This window comes from Bos taurus, chromosome 7, assembly GCF_002263795.3.
Source record: "Bos taurus isolate L1 Dominette 01449 registration number 42190680 breed Hereford chromosome 7, ARS-UCD2.0, whole genome shotgun sequence".
NCBI lineage: Eukaryota > Metazoa > Chordata > Mammalia > Artiodactyla > Bovidae > Bos > Bos taurus.
In genome coordinates this window covers 6,798,408-6,816,821 of record NC_037334.1, presented here as the reverse complement: position 1 = coordinate 6,816,821, position 18,414 = coordinate 6,798,408, and the positions used below count along the sequence as shown (strand labels likewise).

The 18,414-nt window shown below is 49.6% G+C and overlaps 1 protein-coding gene across 4 annotated transcripts in view; it reads left to right on the top strand.

The window, feature by feature from the left end:
- The window catches only part of AP1M1 (adaptor related protein complex 1 subunit mu 1), a 29,604-nt gene that overhangs the window by 9,674 nt on the left and 1,516 nt on the right, over positions 1-18,414 (top strand). For all 4 annotated transcript variants that reach the window (NM_001045884.2, XM_059887961.1, XM_059887960.1 and 1 more), the window contains 7 exon segments: positions 397-527; positions 1,835-1,982; positions 11,477-11,603; positions 12,325-12,467; positions 12,910-12,981; positions 13,587-13,745; positions 18,124-18,249. In NM_001045884.2, coding sequence (NP_001039349.2) covers positions 397-527; positions 1,835-1,982; positions 11,477-11,603; positions 12,325-12,467; positions 12,910-12,981; positions 13,587-13,745; positions 18,124-18,249 — 906 coding nt within the window.

Sequence of the window (18,414 nt, the reverse complement as noted above, 5' to 3'; positions counted from 1 at the left end):
GCCTTTGTCCCTCATCTGAATCACTCCTGATTCAGAGGCAAAGGGTCAGGGTGAAAGAGAAGCTGGGAAGGGGCCCCAGGCCTGGAGGTGTCTGTCAGGGAGAGGAGGAGAGTGGGCCTGCAAGGTGTGGGAACTCGGGCTTCTGAGCAGGTCTCAGTCCCCTGCACACCCCGAGTCTGGCTCGCGCGTCACAGACAGCCACTGCTGTCCGCCTGCCCACATTCCCTGAGCCCAAGACCTCATCCAAGCACCCCTGGGAACCAAGCAAACACAGCTTGTGAACAGAAGGGCTATTGGCAGGGGCCTCGGGGCACGAAGTGCAAATGAACTTGTGTAGGCGTTCATCCCCTCCTCATCTCTCCTCTCACTGATCTGCCTCCCACGGCAACACTGCAGGTATTTTCAGAATACTTCAAAGAGCTGGAGGAGGAGAGCATTCGAGACAACTTCGTCATCATCTATGAGCTGCTGGATGAGCTCATGGACTTCGGCTACCCCCAGACCACAGACAGCAAGATCCTACAGGAGTGAGTGGCTGGGATGGGGCCCGGGGATGGGTGAGTGGGGGTCAGGCCAGGGCTATGTCATGTGTTGAAGTCATGGGCAAGTTTGGAGGTGCAGGAGGCAAATGTGTAATCACGTCGCTGGTCCCCTGCCTGTCTCCAGCCCACCAGGAGTTTCCTAAGTTCCTGGGGCAGCTTTGGGTCCTTTTGCACTCAGCATCACTGCATGGCATGAGCACTTTTCCTGTTGCTGGGTCTTCGTTTCCGTCCACAGACGTGCGCTCGGTGCTGTGTTTGTAGGGAGTCGCCTGCCGCTGTTCTGTTTTTGTTTTTAACATGCTTGTTTAGTTTTGACGGCTTTGGGTTTCAGTTAGGACACGCGAGGTCTTCCTTGCAGCACGCAGGCTTCACTCTAGTTGTGGCATGCGGGCTCCAGAGCGAGTGGGCTCTGTAGTTTGCGGCCTGAGGGCTCTCTAGTAAAGGCACAGGGGCTTAGTTGCCCCGTAGCCTGTGGAATCTTAGTTCCCTGGCCAGGGATCGAACCTGCGTCCCCTACGTTGGAAGGCAGATTCTCAACCACTAGACCACCAGGAAAGTCCCACTGCCTTTGTTTTTACTGTCATAAATGAGATTGTGATGAAAAAGCTCCCTTCTTTGGAATCCTGTGCACCAAATAATGGTCACCATTGATTAAGCACGTCTTGGGAAGCAGGCCTCTTGTGAGAGCTTTTTTCCATTTCACTTAGAGCTGCTGTCTTCCCATCTTACCGGGGAGCAGAGGGGCACTCAGAGAAGCCATGTGACTTCAGCACACCCCACATCTGTTGTTCCCCAGGTGTCTCAGTGGTAAAGAATCCACCTGCCAATGCAGGGGATGTGGGTTTCATCCCTGGGTCAGGAAGATCCCCTGGAAGAGGGCATGGCAACCCACTCCAGTGTTCTTGCCTGGGAAGTCCCATGGGCAGAGGAGCCTGGTGGGCTGCAGTCCACAGGGTCAGGTGGCACATGACTTCTGACTAAATAGCGAGTGGAATCAGGGTCACCAGGTCACTCTCCTAGGGAGGTCAGTCTCCTCTGCATGCCCAGCTGGGAAGCATTTCATGCCCACTGCTTGTTTTCTTCACCAGTGCTGGCTCCTTGCTGCCCTGAGACTGAGAACTCTGTACTCATTGTAACTGAAGAGTGTGTTGGGGTTTTAGAAATCGTGATTTTGTTGTGTTAAATGGCCCCAGGTGAAACCAGAACCTGCCTCTCCTGGCGCCTGCTACAGGGAGGGGCTGTTTTCAATATGTCAGTGCCTGAGCCAGCTAACTCTGAGCCCGGGCCCACAGGTACATCACTCAAGAAGGCCACAAGCTGGAAACGGGGGCCCCGCGGCCCCCAGCCACTGTCACCAATGCAGTGTCCTGGCGCTCGGAGGGCATCAAGTACCGGAAGAACGAGGTGTTCTTGGATGTCATCGAGTCCGTCAATCTCCTGGTAGGCTTCCTTTTCTTTTTTAAAAAATGTGTCTTCTTCGTGATTGGAAATAAAGCAAACTTGACTTTTAAAATTAGCAAGGCCCTGAGAAACAGTTTCTGTGTGATAGCAGATCAGCGGGATTCATTAGGGACTCATTGCAACACGAGCTTGTTTTGCCTTCATTAGTTTGTTCTTATTTAGAACGAACGCATGCATATCATTTAAAAAAAAATGTCTAGGGTTAGACAGCCAAGAGCTCCAGGACTTCCTGGTGGGCCAGCGGCTGACCCTATGCTACCACTTCAGGGGGCCTGGGTTCGACCTTGGTTGGGGAACTAGGATCCTGCATGCTTCCAGGCAAAAGTAAAACAATAATTAGAAAGCAGGCAAGTGCAGGGCTCCGCAATCTGAAAGGCCACATCACAGAAGGATTCATTGTCATCTTTCAGCCCCTCCTGCTGTAGGTTTGTAGACAGATATTGTTTTGTGTAAAACTGAGAGCGTAAGGTGTAGTTCTCCTACATCTGGCTTTTGGAGTTGCTTGGGGTTTGGTTTGTACTGTTTTGTGCATGTTTGTTTCTTTAGTTTTATTTATTAAGTTATTGTTAGTTGGTAACTGACCACATCTTCTGTGAATTTGAGCACATGTACAAACTTGTGTACCCATGATCATAACCGGGCAGCAGAACAGCTCCATCCCCTCAAACACCCCGCCCCTGCTGCCTCTCAGTAGCCACACCCTCCCACCTGTCCCGCCCCAGCAGCTGCGCCTGCGGATCACAGCAGCTGTGTCTTTTTGAGATTGTTGTGTGAGTGGAATCATACAGTGTGTGTCAGTTTGAATCTGACTTCTTTCAATATATGGCCTTGAGATTCATCCACGTTGCTCTGTTTATCCAAATTGTATGTCTTCTTTGGTTCATTTATTTTATACTGTGAATCACAGTTGGTTTATCCATTCACCCATCAAAGGACATCTGGGTTGTTTCCAGTGTTTGGCAATTGTGAAGAGTTGCTATGAGCATTTTCTGTATAGATTTATGTGTAGACAGAAGTTTCCATCTCTCTAGGGCAAATACCCAGGAGTGGGATTGCTGGGTCATCTGGTAAGTGTATGTTTGACTTTATAAGCAACTGTCCAACTGTTCTCCAGTAACATGTTTGCGTTTTCACCAGCAGTGGATGAGAATTCCAGTCGCTCCACATCCTTGATCAGCGTTTTCATTCTTGTCATCCCACTAGCTATCGTGTTATGGCTTTCATGTACATTTCCCTAATGGCTAATGATCTTGCTGTATGCCTCTTTGTCATCCATATATCTGTGGAGGCATGTCTTTTCATGCCTTTGATCATTTTTAAGTTGAGTTTGTTTTCTGATTGCTGAGTTTTGAAAATTCTTTGTATTGGATAGTCTTTTTTTTTTTCTTTATCCAATGTGATGTGTGATTTGCAAATATTTTCTCCTGAGTCTGTCATTTTTCATTCTGTTGGCATTTCTTTCACAGAGCAGAAGTTTTTGAGAAAGTCCACGTATCAAGTATTTAGGGACTTCCCTGGCAGTCCCATTGGTTAACACTTCACCTTCCAATGAAGGGGGTACAGGTTTGATCCTGAGTTGAGGATCTAAGATCTCACATACTTCTCAGCCAAAAAACCAAAACAAAACAGAAACAGTATTATAACAAATTCAATAAAGGATTTTAAAATGGTCCACAGAAAAAAAATATTCAGAAAAAAACCCCAAATACCAAAATTTTAAACTGATTATGCTTTTGGTGCCATGTCTGAGAACTCATTGCCAAACCCAAGGTCACATAGATTTTTCTCCTGAGTTTTCTTCTAAAAGATTATAGTTTTATATTTAGATCTATGATCAATTTTTAGTTAAATTTTATGTAAGGTATGAGGCTTATATCCATTTTTTGCACATTGAACAATTTTTTTCCTTGTTCTAACATCATTTTTTTAAAAAGATTATCCTTTCTCCATTGAATTGCTTTTGCATTTCTGTCAAAAATTAATTTGCTATATTGTATAAGTCTGCTTCTGGTTTCTGTTCTTTTCCGTTGATCTGCGTACCTGTTTCTTCACCAGTACCACACAGTCTTAATAACTACCTTTATAGTACGTCTGAAAACCAGATAATGTGATCCTCCTGACAGTCTTGTTTTTCAAAATTGTTTAGCTCTTTAGTTCCTTTTATAGAATTTTAGAATCCACTTGCTTTGGGGTTTTGATTGGAATTGAGTTAAATAACTCTGTTAAATCAATTTGGAGAGATTTGATATCTTTAGTATATTAAGTCTCACAATCCATGAGATATATGTCTCTCTATATATATTTAGATAATATTTTATTTCTTTCATCAACATTTTATAGTTTTTACCATGTACAGATTTTCATGTTAGATTTACACCTGAGTATTTCATTTTGGGGAAGCTATCGCAAATTGCTTATTTTTAATTTTATTTGTTAGAATTCACCTGTAAAACTATCTGAGCCTGGAGATTTCTTTTTCAGAGTATTTTTCACTACAGATTTCAATTATATAACAGCTGTAGGATGGATTAGGTTTTCTGTTTCATCTTGAGTGAGTTTTGCGGTTTTTAAGAAATTGGTCTGTTTCATCTAAGTCAGAGTTCATATGCAGTGTTGTTTGTAGTATTCCCTTATTAGCTTTTTAATATGTGCAAGGTCTGTACTGACACCGCTCTTTCATTTCTGATATTGGTAATTTATGTTGTCTTTCTTTTCTCTTTGTCACTCTTATGAGAGGTTTATCTGTTTCGTTGACCTACACAAAGAATCGGCTTTGATTTCATCGATTTCCCCTATTGTCTTTCTGTTTCAATTACATTGACTTCTGCTTTTGTCTTCCTTGTGATTTTGGCTCACTTTGCTCTTCTTTTGCTAGCTTTTTAAAGTGGTAACTGAAGATACTTGCCGGGGTCCTGCCCCGGCTGATCCAGGGTATTCGAAGCGGGGACGGCATCGGCGACCTATTTATTTAAATATTTTATCAAAGATATAAAGAGTACTAGGATGAGGATAGCTCAGTAGGAAAATTCAGTGGAGAAAAGAGGCTGAGTAGCTTGGTTTACGCGGGAGACCAATAAAACTTCAAGGCAAGAAGTTTGCACCACTTACGTAGGCCGCAGGCGTCCTTCCGTTCTCCCGAAGGAGAGGAGACACTGAGGCCTCCCCAGTCGGATCTTAGAAGCCCAGGCATAATTAGTAAGCATGGTGGGTTCCGTGCTCCAGATGGACACTCAACCAGAGTGAGAGAGAGAGCGACATGGGGAGACCAGTATTTCGAGAAACTGATCCCAATTTTTTATTTTCCATGGTCTACTTTTATACACTGAGATGTTATGCAAAAGTCACACGGGGTCAGCAGTCCTGACTTTTATCAAAGTCAGGTGCTTCATACAAATGTATACAGAGGTCTTAGGGGTGTTACATCATCTTCTGGCCAGGGGGCCTGCTGACAATTTATGACCCTCTCCTTGTGACAGCGGTCAGTCAACCAGGACACTTATTTCTCCAGGGGTGATTATCCTTAAAACAGATGCCACCCAAATAAAGTTACATTCCTATAGGGTGAGGGTGTAGTGGGTTTTAGTTAAGGAAAGAATTTACTTAGCCTAAGGTCTAACGTGATTAATATCAAAGGTTAATACTTATTTCTTCTATATACTCATTAAGGTGTGTAAGGGCAGGGGATGTGGAGACTTAGCAACAAACATTGGCTCAACAAATGAAAAACCCTTCACCAATACAGTTTCTAATCAGCCCATTATACTTATACTAATAGTTTTCTAACTTTTCTAAGGAACCTGTTTTTAGAAGGTTTAAAGCATCTCGTGCCTCTCACGGTTGGGAGGCTGTGAGCGATCACATGTGGCCGGACAAGGCTGTCAGGCAGACCAGAGAACCTTCAGAGGAGTTTGTAGGTTAAAACACCCTTGTCACACCCAGGAGTTTTTATTAACTGGAGCTCTAGGTTAACTCCTTCTCCGAAAGAGGTGGTGGGGGACAGCCCCTCATAAAGTCAGAGGTGTAGGTGAGAGCACAAAGTAGTAAAGTAGGCAGGCTCTGGTTATGGGGGTAGATGCTCGAGGATTTCCAGGGGGACTCCTGAGGCTTGATCCCGCCTTTGTATATGTCGAGCCTCCTTCCTCATGACCTTTGCCATGGGCGGAGTACCTCACTCTGGCCCCCAACAGATACTAATTTGAAGCCTTTCTTCTTTCTAATACAAACATTTAATGCTATAAATTTCTCTCTAAGCACTGCTTTAGCTGTATTCTAGACTGATAACATTGGGTTTTCATTTTTGTTGAAGATATTTTCACATTTTCCTGGAGACTTCCACTGACCCATGGATTACTTAATGAGTGTGTTGTTTAATTTCTAAATGTTTACAGATTTTTCCGTTATCTTGTCATTGACTTTTAATTTAATTCTGTTATTGTCTGAGAATATAGTTTATATTACTGTCAGTTCTTTAAAGTTTGTTAAGATTAATGATCCAAAATATGATCGATCTGTCTGGGTGAATGTCCATGTACATTTGAAAAAAGTGTACATTCTGCCCTTTTTGGAGAGAGTGTTCTGTAAATACCAGTTAAACTTGAACACTTGTCGTGTTCCATTTTGTTTCTTCACTCTTGTCATTTTTTCTTTGGATAGTTTTTTTTAGTGGTTGCTATAAAATACATACTTTCTTATCATTTACTTAGAGTTAATATTTTACAACTTTATTTGAAATTTAGAAACTTTACTACCCCATTGTAGAGTTGTCCTATACAATTGTCTCTCTATACTGAAAACCGTATTAGTGTTAAACATTTTTGCTTTCAATTACCAAGCATACTTTAAAGAACTGAGGAGGAAAAGAAGACTCTCTACCTTATTTTCCCAGGTATTTACTGTTCCTGCTGCTCTCCCCTCACTCCCAGTTTTCCAGGTTTCCTTCTGGTACAGTTTTACTTCTGTCTAAAATGCTCCTTTTAGCAGTTCTTTCAGAACAGGGCAACAGGCTAGAGTCCCTTGGTTTTCCTTCATCTGAGAATGTCTTCATTTCACCTTCTTTCCAGAAGGATGCTGTCACTGGATATCAAATTCTGGGTTGACAGCTCTCCTTTAGTACCTTAAAAACGTTGTACCACTTACTTCTGGGCTCACTGATTTCTGATGAAAATCCAGTCACTCACATCAGTATTCCCCTGTAGGTAATAATAATATGTAGTTTTTCTCTGGCCGCTTTTCAGATTTTTCCTTTGTCTTTAGTTTTCAGCAGATAGTTTATGATGTGTCTAGGTATGGATATTTTTGAGTTCCTGCTGTTTGGGTTTTGTTCAGCTCCTTGGATCTATAGACTTATGTATTTCACCAAACTTGAGATGTTTTTATTCATCATTTCTTCAAATATGTTTTTACTGTTTCACTCTTGTTTCCTTCTGGACCCCAGTAACATAAATGGTAGCCCTTTTGTGATTGTCCCCAGGGTCTCTGAGCCTCTGTTCATTCTGCTCCATCTTTCTTTCTGTTGTTTAGATTGGATAATTCCTGTTGATCAGCTTTCAAGTTCACTGGCCCTTTTCCTACCATGTTATCTCCATTCTGCTCTTGAGCCCATCCAGTGAGTTTTTAGTTTGTTACTGTATTTTTCGGATCTAAGATTTCCATTTGATCCTTCTCCTTATAGTCTTACTTCTTTCCTGAGACTTTCTAGTTTGACATTTGTTGTAAGAGTATTTGCGATTTTTCCCATAGTGGTTTAAAGTCTTCTTCATAAAATCGCAACATCCATGTCAATATTGGTGTCTGTTGATTGTATTTTCATGTGAGCTGAAATTTTCGTGGTTCTTTGTATGCTACGTAATTTTAGGTTATATGTTGCGGTAGGATTCTAGGTCTTATTTAAATTATACTGAAAATGGTGATTTTTTTTGGTTTGTTTTAGCTGACAGTTGACCTGGTTAGGTTCAGGCCATAAGTTTCAGTCTATGAGCCATGAGTATCAGTTCAGTTTTCAGAGCCTTTGTGCCCTTTGCTATTTGCATCTGTTCCAAATATGCAGCGTCCAGCGGTCCATCTGGGCCTGGGAACAGTTTGGTTCTCAAGGCCTTTGGCCGTAGGATCTTGTCTGTGCACACCTGGTTCTAGAGAGGTCTGGAGACATAAACAACTTCCTGAGGTTGCTCTCCTGAACCTCTCACTGTCTGCTGTATACCTGTGCTCTCTGGCTGCCTGGGCCTTCCTTTCTTGGGTCTGTAGCCAAAAACTTAGGGCTCTAGATGCCTCCTCTTGTGCTGGTCTGCACTTGGGCTGGAATCCTAGGTTTAGCACCCCCACCCCTGGAAAAGCAGCTCAGTTGCCTGGGCCCCAGACAGCCGTGAGAAAACTGAAAGGGGGAAGAAACGGGGGATTTCCGTATTCCCTCTGAGCGGCAGGAGTTCCCCTTCCGGCCCTGGAGTCAGAACTAGAGGCTTCTGCAAGCTCTGGCTACACCCCACTGCTCACTTCCACTCCCAGGCCTCTGCTGCACCTTCACGTCACGGCGGGCGGGAGACACTGCCCGTCCGGCCAGCTCTTCTGGATCCGCCTTTTTGGTCTCCCAATAGTTGCCCATGCATTCTGCCCAGGTTTTTTGTTGTTGCTGATTTTTAACTTTATTTAATTAATTAACGTGCTGTGTCTGTGTTAATGCTTGGGCTGTTCTCTAGTTGCAGCGCACGGGCGTTTCACTGCAGTGGCTTCTCTTGTCGTGGGGCACAGGTTCTAGGGTGTGTGGGCTTGAATAGTCACAGTTCCCAGGCTCAGCAGTTGTGGCGTATGGGCTTAGTTGCTCTGCAACTAAGGGATGATGTGGGATCTTCCTAGATCAAGGGTCAACCCTGCGTCTCCTGCATTGGCAGGTGGATTCTTTACCACTGAGCCATCAGGGAAACGCCCTGCCCAGATTTTATAGCTGTGGTCGGTGGCAGAGAACGGGTGATGTGAGCCAATTCCATCTCACTTGCAGCCTGCCTGTCTCCACACAGAAGACCTCCACTCCCAGTACTTGGGCAAACCAGGGCAGACTGGGCCAAACCCGTCACATGGGCTACTTAGGTTTGCCCATTTTTGGCTGTTCCAACCAGTGCAGAAATGAGCATGATTGCTCATCCTCATGTGTGTTTGGGCATCTCCCTTACCTGGGCAGGATCTCTGGAGGGCTGAGTGCCCAGGCGTGGAATTCCTGAGTGAGACACTTTCCAAAAAATTCTTCCAGTGGACTGCATGTAAATGTATCTCCCATCTTTATTTTCTAAGCCTTGAGGCGACAGTGGCTCACTGCACTCCTCTCCTGCCGGAGGACCTTCATCTGGATCATTTACTGAGCCCAGACATGTTCTCAGGTGTCCTGAGGTGGAGAAGCAAATCCCAGGGAGCAGTTTGTAAGCAGCTGCCCAGGAGAGCGCTGGGAGCTCCGGGCTGCCCCAGCCCCTGTGTCCGCACACTTGGCACCGTCCAGGGAGCCCTGTCCTCTCATACAAGGGGCAACACGAGGCAGTGTGGGCATCCCAGGCATGTTAGAGCACACCTTCCTGAGTCTGACGGCAGAGCTGGCGGCCTCCAAAATCAACACTGGCCTCCAGATTCTGAAAATCTGGTTCTACAGGTATAATTAGCAGCCGTATTGCTGACACTCGGCTCTTCCACGCTTGCCCTGGGATGGCGCCGACTTTGGGCCGCCTGTCACGGCCAGCATTGGCCTTAAAGGCTGCATGGCTTTTGTCTCCACTTCCCAAGCCTCCTTTGCCATCGTTCAGCTCTAGAGGGCTGCACAGTACCCCCTCCCCCAGGGGGGATAGCCCCCCAGAGAAGGAGAACTCAGGACAGTTGGGGGGAGCACTGAGAACCTGCAGAGTAAGGCTGTGGCGTGCCAGCTGCCCAGAGCTCAGGGGTGAGGGGCCATGTCTGCACGGACTCACGAGTGCACGCTGCCCAGGCACCGTCCTCACGCTGGACCCCGCAGTGAGCAGCCCGACCCGACTCCTCACCAGGGTGTGGACGGAGGTGGACGGGCAGGCAGATGGGGGTCAGGTCACGTGCTGCCTGCTGAGGCAAGGACAGCGGGAGGCCAGCGAGGTCAGAGCGTGGTGAGTGACGGGAGGTGGCAGGGCCTCCCGTGCTGTTTTGTGCCTTTTTCTGAGTCACTTCCCTCAGAGGTGAAGGTCTCCCATGCCTGTCCACGGCACTTCCAGATATTTGAGTTAAAGACTGAACAGATTTTCCTGCTTCTCCGCAGAAATCAGGGAGTCAGGGCCTCCAAGGAGTGGCCCGTGTGGCCCTAGGGCTCTGAGTTTGCTTTGCTTGCCGGTGTGGATGTGGCATCCTCACAGAAGGGCACTCTGGGGTGGCGGGCTGGGCTGCGGCCCCAGAACCTCTGCCAGCTGCTCCGTGCCTCAGTGTCCTCATCTCTAAAATGGGCCGTGGAGATGTGCTGCAGCAGCCCGGCTCCCTCCAGACACCCCCCGGGTTTACCCATCGTCCTGCTGTGATGTTTATTCCATTTATTTATAAAAATGTATGTATTTTTAACTGAAGGATAATTGATTTACAGTACTGTGATGGTTTCTGCCATACATGTGCATACCTGTGGATCAGCCATAGGACCCACCCCTCTAGGTTGTCACGGAGCGCTGGGTTGTGCTCCCTGCGTCATGCAGCAGGTTCCCACTGGCTGTCCATTTTCTATACGGTGGTGTATGTTTCCCTTCTGTGTGCCGTCTCATTCATCCCACCCTTTCTTTCCCCGGCTGTGTCCACAAGGCTGTTTCCTGTGTGCTGTGATTTTCAGTTGCACTCTCAGATGCCTTCCAGTCTGCACAGGAGTTAAAAGTCGCCCGAGTCTCTGCCCCTCCCGGTCAAGTAGGAACTGCCCAGGCAGTGTTAGAGCTGGGATTGTATTTGCTTAAGTGTAATTGTTACTTTGCATCAGACCTCAGAGCAGCCCTGGGAGCAGGACCCAGGCAGCTCCATCTTCAACAAGCCCTAGGCTCACCTAGAACATAAAGTAGCCTCACCTGGCCCATGAAGAAGTAGATTTCCGGAAAGTGAGTCCGCTCTGCTCTGAGAAAAGCTCACAGAGCCCAGTAGATGAGCAGACACTGATAGAATCCCTGCCCAGGCCAGCCAAGCACACAGCCTCCAGCCACCAGGTCTGCCCTGGGCATCCTAGGGCACCTCAGAGGGGTCAGTGTGTGAAAGAGCCCCCAAAAGGATTCCAGGCACAGCATCAGCTGGCCCATCCAAGAGGGAGGAGCCTGCTGTGGCCTGAGACCTAGAGGGCAGGGCCCACGGGTGTCTGCCTTCCAGGTCTGCCCTGACACTGCCTCCTCAGCCAGGGGACAGAGAAGGGCTTCGCTAGTGGGATTGGCTGGGAGGGTCACACAGCGTGGTGAGGGACAGTGGCCGCTGGAGCGGGGCCTCCCCTCACCCCCGGCCCCCGGACCCCCCAGGTCAGTGCCAACGGGAACGTCCTGCGCAGTGAGATCGTAGGCTCCATCAAGATGCGCGTCTTCCTGTCCGGCATGCCTGAGCTGCGCCTGGGGCTCAACGACAAGGTCCTCTTCGACAACACGGGCCGTGAGTACCCCGCCCAGGCCCGGGAGCGTCCACCTGAGTGGTCAACAAGTTCACCTTAGGCATATTGCCTTAGAAACATTGTCGCGTTGTTTACAATGGTGAAAACTGGTCAGCTAACGCCTGGGCCTGGAGGACACGGGGGAGTGAAAAATCCTCCAGTCCAGTCCCCGTGTCGCCTCTCAGGCCACACGTGCAGATGGGCACCTCGGTGGTCACACAGAAGGTCCTCAGCCCCGCCCTCCTGCAGGGACTGCAGGGCTCGTCTCCTCCTGGGCCCAGTTTCTGTCCTCACCCCTGGCGTTGGGGCTGGGCTGTGCAGAAACCACAACAGCAGCTCAAGCTCGCCCTGCCTGGCTTGGGTATAATGCTTTGTGGAGTGGCAGCCTGGGATGGCCTCAGAAGCCCAGGGCTGCTGGGGCTCTGGTGTTCCCAAGCTTGACCTCCAGCCTCCCCTCCCACCCACAGGAAGGTTGTCATAGTTACATCAGCAGTAGCGCTCGTGAGGGCCTCTCAGACATCCACCCAGCAGAGCAGCTCCCCTCCCAGGACTGGGCCCGACCCTCAGCCTCTCTGGGCCGAGAAACTGAGATGGGATCCCAGGGACTACAGGCCCAGGGCCCTCAGGGGACCCCGAGTCAGACAGAGGGGCACCATTGCTGAGAGAGTGGCCCTGGGGACCCAGGGTCTGCCTGTCACGCCCTCACACCCCCACTCCCTGCAGGTGGCAAAAGCAAGTCCGTGGAGCTGGAGGACGTGAAGTTCCACCAGTGCGTGCGGCTCTCGCGCTTTGAGAACGACCGCACCATCTCCTTCATCCCGCCCGACGGCGAGTTCGAGCTCATGTCCTACCGCCTCAACACGCATGTGAGTGCACAGTCGCCAGCACCTGGGCCCCAGGCTCCCACCCCCGCCTCGCCCCGGCAGCGCCCCCCTTCCCTGCTGGGTGGGAGCCGCCGCCTCCGTGGTGAGTTTCGGGTCTGTGAGGTGATCCGTGGGACGGGCACAGTGCCCCAGGGGCAGCCGGGCTCCAAGGAGCCTGCTTGTCAACACGAGGCTCCGAACTTTGAGGAGGTCAGACCCTTTGCGCCATTGCCCCCTTTCCCCAGCAGCGCCCCAGAGTGTCCTCTGTGATGCTTTCTGCATTCTCTCTCTGTTCTGACCCATCCTGGCACCGGCTTGGATTCTCCCAAGAGCCGCGGTGCTGGGCTCACACCAGGCCCAGTGGTCACTTGCCCTGTTTCCCCTCTGTGAAAGGGAGCTTTGTAAAACAACTAGGCGAGAGCACCATGTTCCCTCTCCCCGACAGGTCAAGCCCTTGATCTGGATCGAGTCCGTGATTGAAAAGCATTCCCACAGCCGCATCGAGTACATGATCAAGGTGCGTGTGCGTCCTGCACGCAGCGTCAGCCGGATGTGCAGGGCGTAAGAGAGGGGGACGTGGGTGGCCCCGCGTGGTACGGGCTTTCCGGAATCTCTGGCCTGTCTAGCGCCTTTAACACAGGGTCCTAACGCAGAACTGGGGGCACACGGGGGCTCTTGTGAGCCCTGCCCCGGGGCTGAACCTGTGGCTGCCATCCATGTTGTCTCCCTGTGAGCTCGCCGAGAGTGGGCCTGGGACACGGGACACACCCCCCAGGTCCTAGGTGCTGCCACCGTGGAAGCAGGCTGTGACTGAGTGTCCAGGTGGCACACATCTGCCACCCAGTGACCTCATCCATCCCAGGCCAGTCCGGGTGACGCAGACATTGTCCCCGGAGGCCAGGACCGCAGAGAAGGATGGGAAGCCCCAAAGGCAGAGGAGACAGGCGGGTAGAGGTTACCTTCCAAAGCTGAGCTTAAAGAAAACCTCAGAGGGCAGGAGAGGCTGGGGGAGTCCCACAGGCCAGGCTAAGGGGTTTGTGGCCCCTGGGGAGCAGGCTGAGTGGGAGCTGGGCTGTCTCACTGTCACCCTCTGCACCCTTGGCCCCACTGCCTCATCTCCAGGCCAAGAGCCAGTTCAAGCGGCGATCAACAGCCAACAATGTGGAAATCCACATCCCTGTGCCCAACGATGCCGACTCACCCAAGTTCAAGACGACAGTGGGGAGCGTCAAGTGGGTGCCCGAGAACAGTGAGATCGTTTGGTCCATCAAGTCCTTCCCGGTGAGCACCCTCTCGGCAGGGCGCCCCCCAGACCCTCACCCACACCGCCTGCTCCCTGGGTCCCACGCAGCGTGGCAGCCTGACCAGTGCAGGCCCCTCAAGCCCACGGCCGGGATCCCCGCCTGCGGCTTCAGGGAGGCTCAGAAGGGAGGGTGGGTGGAGAACAGGGGCAGGTGGGGTGGGGGTGCTCCACCTTCGTCTTGTGCGTGCACCCGCCTGTCTCCAGAGTCAGGTTAGCACCCCCGCCCCACCCTCCCGCTGCCCTTCTTTCTCTGCCTGCCGCTCCTGTTTGGAACTCAGCTTGCCTCCAGGGGCGCAGACTGCCTGCCTTGGGGGCAGAGCAGCACCAGCTCCAGGAACATAGAGCACCTGCTGCCCGACCCACAAGCTGGCATGGCCGCCTGGCTGGTGTTCAGGATTTCGAGCTCTTGAGTCTGGGTTTGTGGGCAGAGTGCCCAGGGACTGGAAGGCAGGAATGAGGCTGCACGGACTGCACGTTCCTCATGGTAAAAAGACGCGGTGCCTTTTCCCTTTGTCTCGGGGCTGTTTGTGTTCCTTGCTCTGGAAACTGTAGTAGCTGTCCTTTTGCTCACTTTTCTGTCAAGTTTGGTCACTTTCTTGTTGGTTTCCAAAAGCTGTCTGCACACGGGCAGATGAGTACTTTTCTCTGATGCAGTTGCAAAGGCTTTTCCTTGGTTTGGTGGTTGTCTTTCAGCCTTGCCTCTGGGCTATTTTCGCTTTGTAATCTTTTTTGATTGTGGTAGTTTTTTTTCAATTCTCTTGGGTTCTTAGATATTCTTTCATATGTTTGCGGCAGTTGCAGTTACCCCTTTTCCTCTCCTATTCTTGGGCACCTTATGACTCCTGGCATCTCCCTGCTTCCATTGCTGTCTCCATGCCTATAAGTGGTGGTAGAGAGCAGCCTCCTGGCTTTGCCTCCAACCGGAACTGCTAGGGTTTCCCTTTTTCAGTGTCTTGCTGCTTTGGGCTGCAATTTATTCCAGTTCTGCTTTGCTGTGTTTTTAGCACAAAAGGGCAACAAATGTAGCCAAATGCCTCTTCAGTGTCTGTAAGTTCAGATATCAACACAGGATGGGTCTTGAACCGTCCTTGCATTCTGGCAAACTGCAGTTGATCATGATGCGTCTTCTCTCTGATGTGCCGTTAATGCTGCTGGTTAACACTGTATGTAGCATTTGTACATTGAGATTCATGACTGAGATTGACCTTTCTTTTGGTACCTCTATCTCAGGTGTACATGTTGTACCTGTTTCATAGTTTTTTTGGTCTCCCTCTTCCATGCTGCAGAACAGCTTTAAAGTGGCCCTGAGATCATCTGGCCTTGAGGGGATTGATAGATTTGGCTGTGTATGGCCATCTGTCTCTCTGATACTCTTTCTAACTCATCTGTGGAAATTAGGCCATTTCAAGTTTCTATTTCTGTTGGAGTCAGTTTGGGTAAATTTTTATTTTCCTACAAAATTATCCATCCTAACCAGGTTTTCAAATTTGCCTACACAGAGTTGTAGAAAGGAGTTTCTTTTTCCCCTTCTGTTATGACAGTGACTTCTCCCTTGTTATGTCTTATTTTGCATTTTTGTTACTTCTTTTCCTTGATAAGGTTACCTAGTGGTTTGTCTATTTTTTTTCCAGATTCTCTTTTTAGTTTGTTTGTCATATTTTTCAGTTTTATAAGTCTTTAATTTCTTCATCCTTTGTCCTGATTTTCAAGTTTTAAAAATTTTATTATTTTCTTTTAAAATTTGTATTGATATAAATATTTAAACCACAGATATTCTTCTGAACCTTGCCTTAGCTATATAACCCATAGAACGGGCATGTAATATTTGGTACTATTATCTAGAAATTCTGTAATCGAATGAGTATTTTTTCGTTTTGTTTGTTTTCTGTTTTTCTGGTCAAAGGGACTTTTCTTTTCCATTTTATCTTCACTTTGAGTTTGGTGCACTGAGGTTAGAAAAGGTTATTCATGCTATTCTGCTTATAAGATGTATTGAAGTATTCATTGTGTGTTAATATAAGGTCAAAGTTTGTGAATATCCCACATGTACTTGAGAAGACAAGGCCTCTGTAACTGGGGTAGAGAACTTGACACAAGCACCGTGAGGTCTGCTATGATGCCATGACGGCATCAGCCACACAGAGAGCTGGGCCAGCTCTGCCTTCCTCTGGTTCCTGTCTCCTCTCTCGTAGCATCTGCTTCACAGAAGTTGTGCGTGTTACCTGGTGCATAGACACTCATAACTACTGTGTCTTCCCTGTGGATTTGTAGGACAGCAGCCTTTCGGGCTGTGAACAGTTGTCCTCTGCACCTGGAATTCTTTGCCCTTAATTCTCCCCTGTGGCAGCAGTCCTGCTGTGCTTTTTTTTTTTTTTTTTTTTAATCTTTTTTAAAAACATTTTTGGTTGCGCTGGGTCTTCATTGCTATGCACGGGCTTTCTTTAATTATGGTGAGTGAAGGCTACCCTCTAGTTGCTGTGCATAGGCTCTCATTGCAGGGGCTTCTCTCCTGTTGCAGAGCACAGGCTTCAGTAGTTCAGTTGCAGCTTGCAGGCTGTAGAATGTGGGCTCAGCAGTTGTGGCGCATTGGCTCAGTTGCCTTGCAGCATGTGAGATCGTCAACAGGGATCAAATCTGTCCCCTGCATTGGTCAGCAGATTCTGAACCACTGGACTGCAGGGAAGCCCAGCCCTGCTCTGCTTTGTTTGACTTTAGCCAGCATGCCTTCACCCATTCTTTCTACTGGTTTCGTCTTTCTGACTCTGCTTTTACAGTGGAGAGATGGGTTTTGGTCTGTGAGCCAGTCTCCAAGTCTCATTAACAGAGGAAATTAAAGCCATTTACATGGACATGACTGACAGAGGTAGGCTTGCAGACTTCTGCCACCCGCCCGCCGGGGAGGGCCCACCTCTGCATATTCTTTTGCTTTCATTTTCCTCTTGGTTTTTATAAAGCTGAGGTTTTTGGTCTGGTTATTGTTTCATGCACAGGCTGATGCAGCTGGTTTTATTCCTTTGCTGCCTGCTTTGTCTATTTTTTTACATAATTTTATTTATTTGGGGCTGTGCTGGGTCTGCTGCTGCGTGGACTTTCCTCTAGTTTCGGTAAACAGGAACAGGGGCCACTCTCCAGTTGTGGTGCTGGGCTTCTCATTGCGGTGGCTCCTCTTGTCGTGGAGCACAGGTCTAGGGTGTGCGGGCTCAGTAGTTGCGGTTCCTCGGCTGTAGGGGACAGGTTCCACAGCTGTGGAGCGTGGGCTTAGTTGCTCCACAGCCTGTGGGATCTTCCCAGATCAGGGATCGATTCTGTGTCTCCTGCGTTGGCAAGCGCTCTTTACCACTGAGCCACCAGGGAAGCCCTGCTTTGTCTGTTGCTGAGACTGCGTTATTCTCCCCTTGTCCCAGAATCTTCACTGAGCACACAGCACCAAGTCAGGCAGAGTCCACACGCCTGCACTGATGAGCAGATCCTGACCACTCACTTCATCCCTGGAAGGGGGGGCTGAGCACTGGGGAGGCAGAGCTCTGTGCTGCTCTGCCGAGGCCATGCAAAGGCAGCCCTGGTCAGCAGTGACTCATGTTGCCAAAGGCCTGAGGATCAAAACCCTCTGTGTCCTGGTGTGATGGGAGCTGCATTTCCTACTGCTCCCTGCAGTTCTGTGTTACTCACCAGGCCCTGGGACAACCAGGCCAGGACTCCTGACCCCTCACGGCTGAGAGTTCAGTCTCTGAGTCGTGTCCGATTCTTTGCAACCCCGTGGACTGTAGCCTGCTAGGCTCCCCTGTCCATGGGATTTCCCAGGCAAGAATACTGGAGTGGGTGGCCATTTCCTTCTCCAGGGGATCTTCCTGATCCAGGGATCGAACCAGCATCTCCTGCATTGGCAGGTGGATTCTTTACCACTGCACCAGCAGGGAAGCCATTCCTTCCCCCACTACAAGTCCCATCTCTGGAGTCATTGTTCAGCTCCCCGGACCAGAGCCTTTCCCTTCCAGGGGAAGACCTAGGGCCAGCTCATGAGTCCCAGGCAGCCCTGTCGCCCCCTGCCAGTGCTCACTCTTCCTGTCCCTTCTTCCTCCCCAAGCCCTAGTGTTCTTTTCCTTGACGCAACTAGGCTTCTGTGCCTGGGAACTTGTAGAAGTTTCTCTTCATCCTCAGAATTAGAGGACTAATTTTCCCCAGCGGGGCTGGTGTGGGTGTGACTGTGTTGCAGGAGCCAAGGCCCTGAGTGACCACAGACCATGCAGGAAGGGACTCGTTGGCCAGGCCCGCAGCCTGGCATCCTCCAGGGGCAGCTGTTGGATGAACCTGCCAGGGTCTCCGCCTGACCATCTCCTCTGTGGTCTGCTCCCCCAGGGCGGTAAGGAGTACCTGATGCGGGCCCACTTTGGCCTGCCCAGCGTGGAGGCAGAGGACAAGGAGGGCAAGCCCCCGATCAGCGTCAAGTTCGAGATCCCCTACTTCACTACCTCTGGCATCCAGGTACGTGCCACCAGGGCTGCCGGGGCCCCAAAGCAGGCATGGACGGCCCAGTGGGGCCTCTCAGGGACCAGGCATCAGTCCAGGTTCAGAGGGTTAAAGGTGACAGACACCAGTGCAGCCAGTTAGCAAAGGGCGCTAGCTAACTTGTCCCAGGGCTCCAAGCTG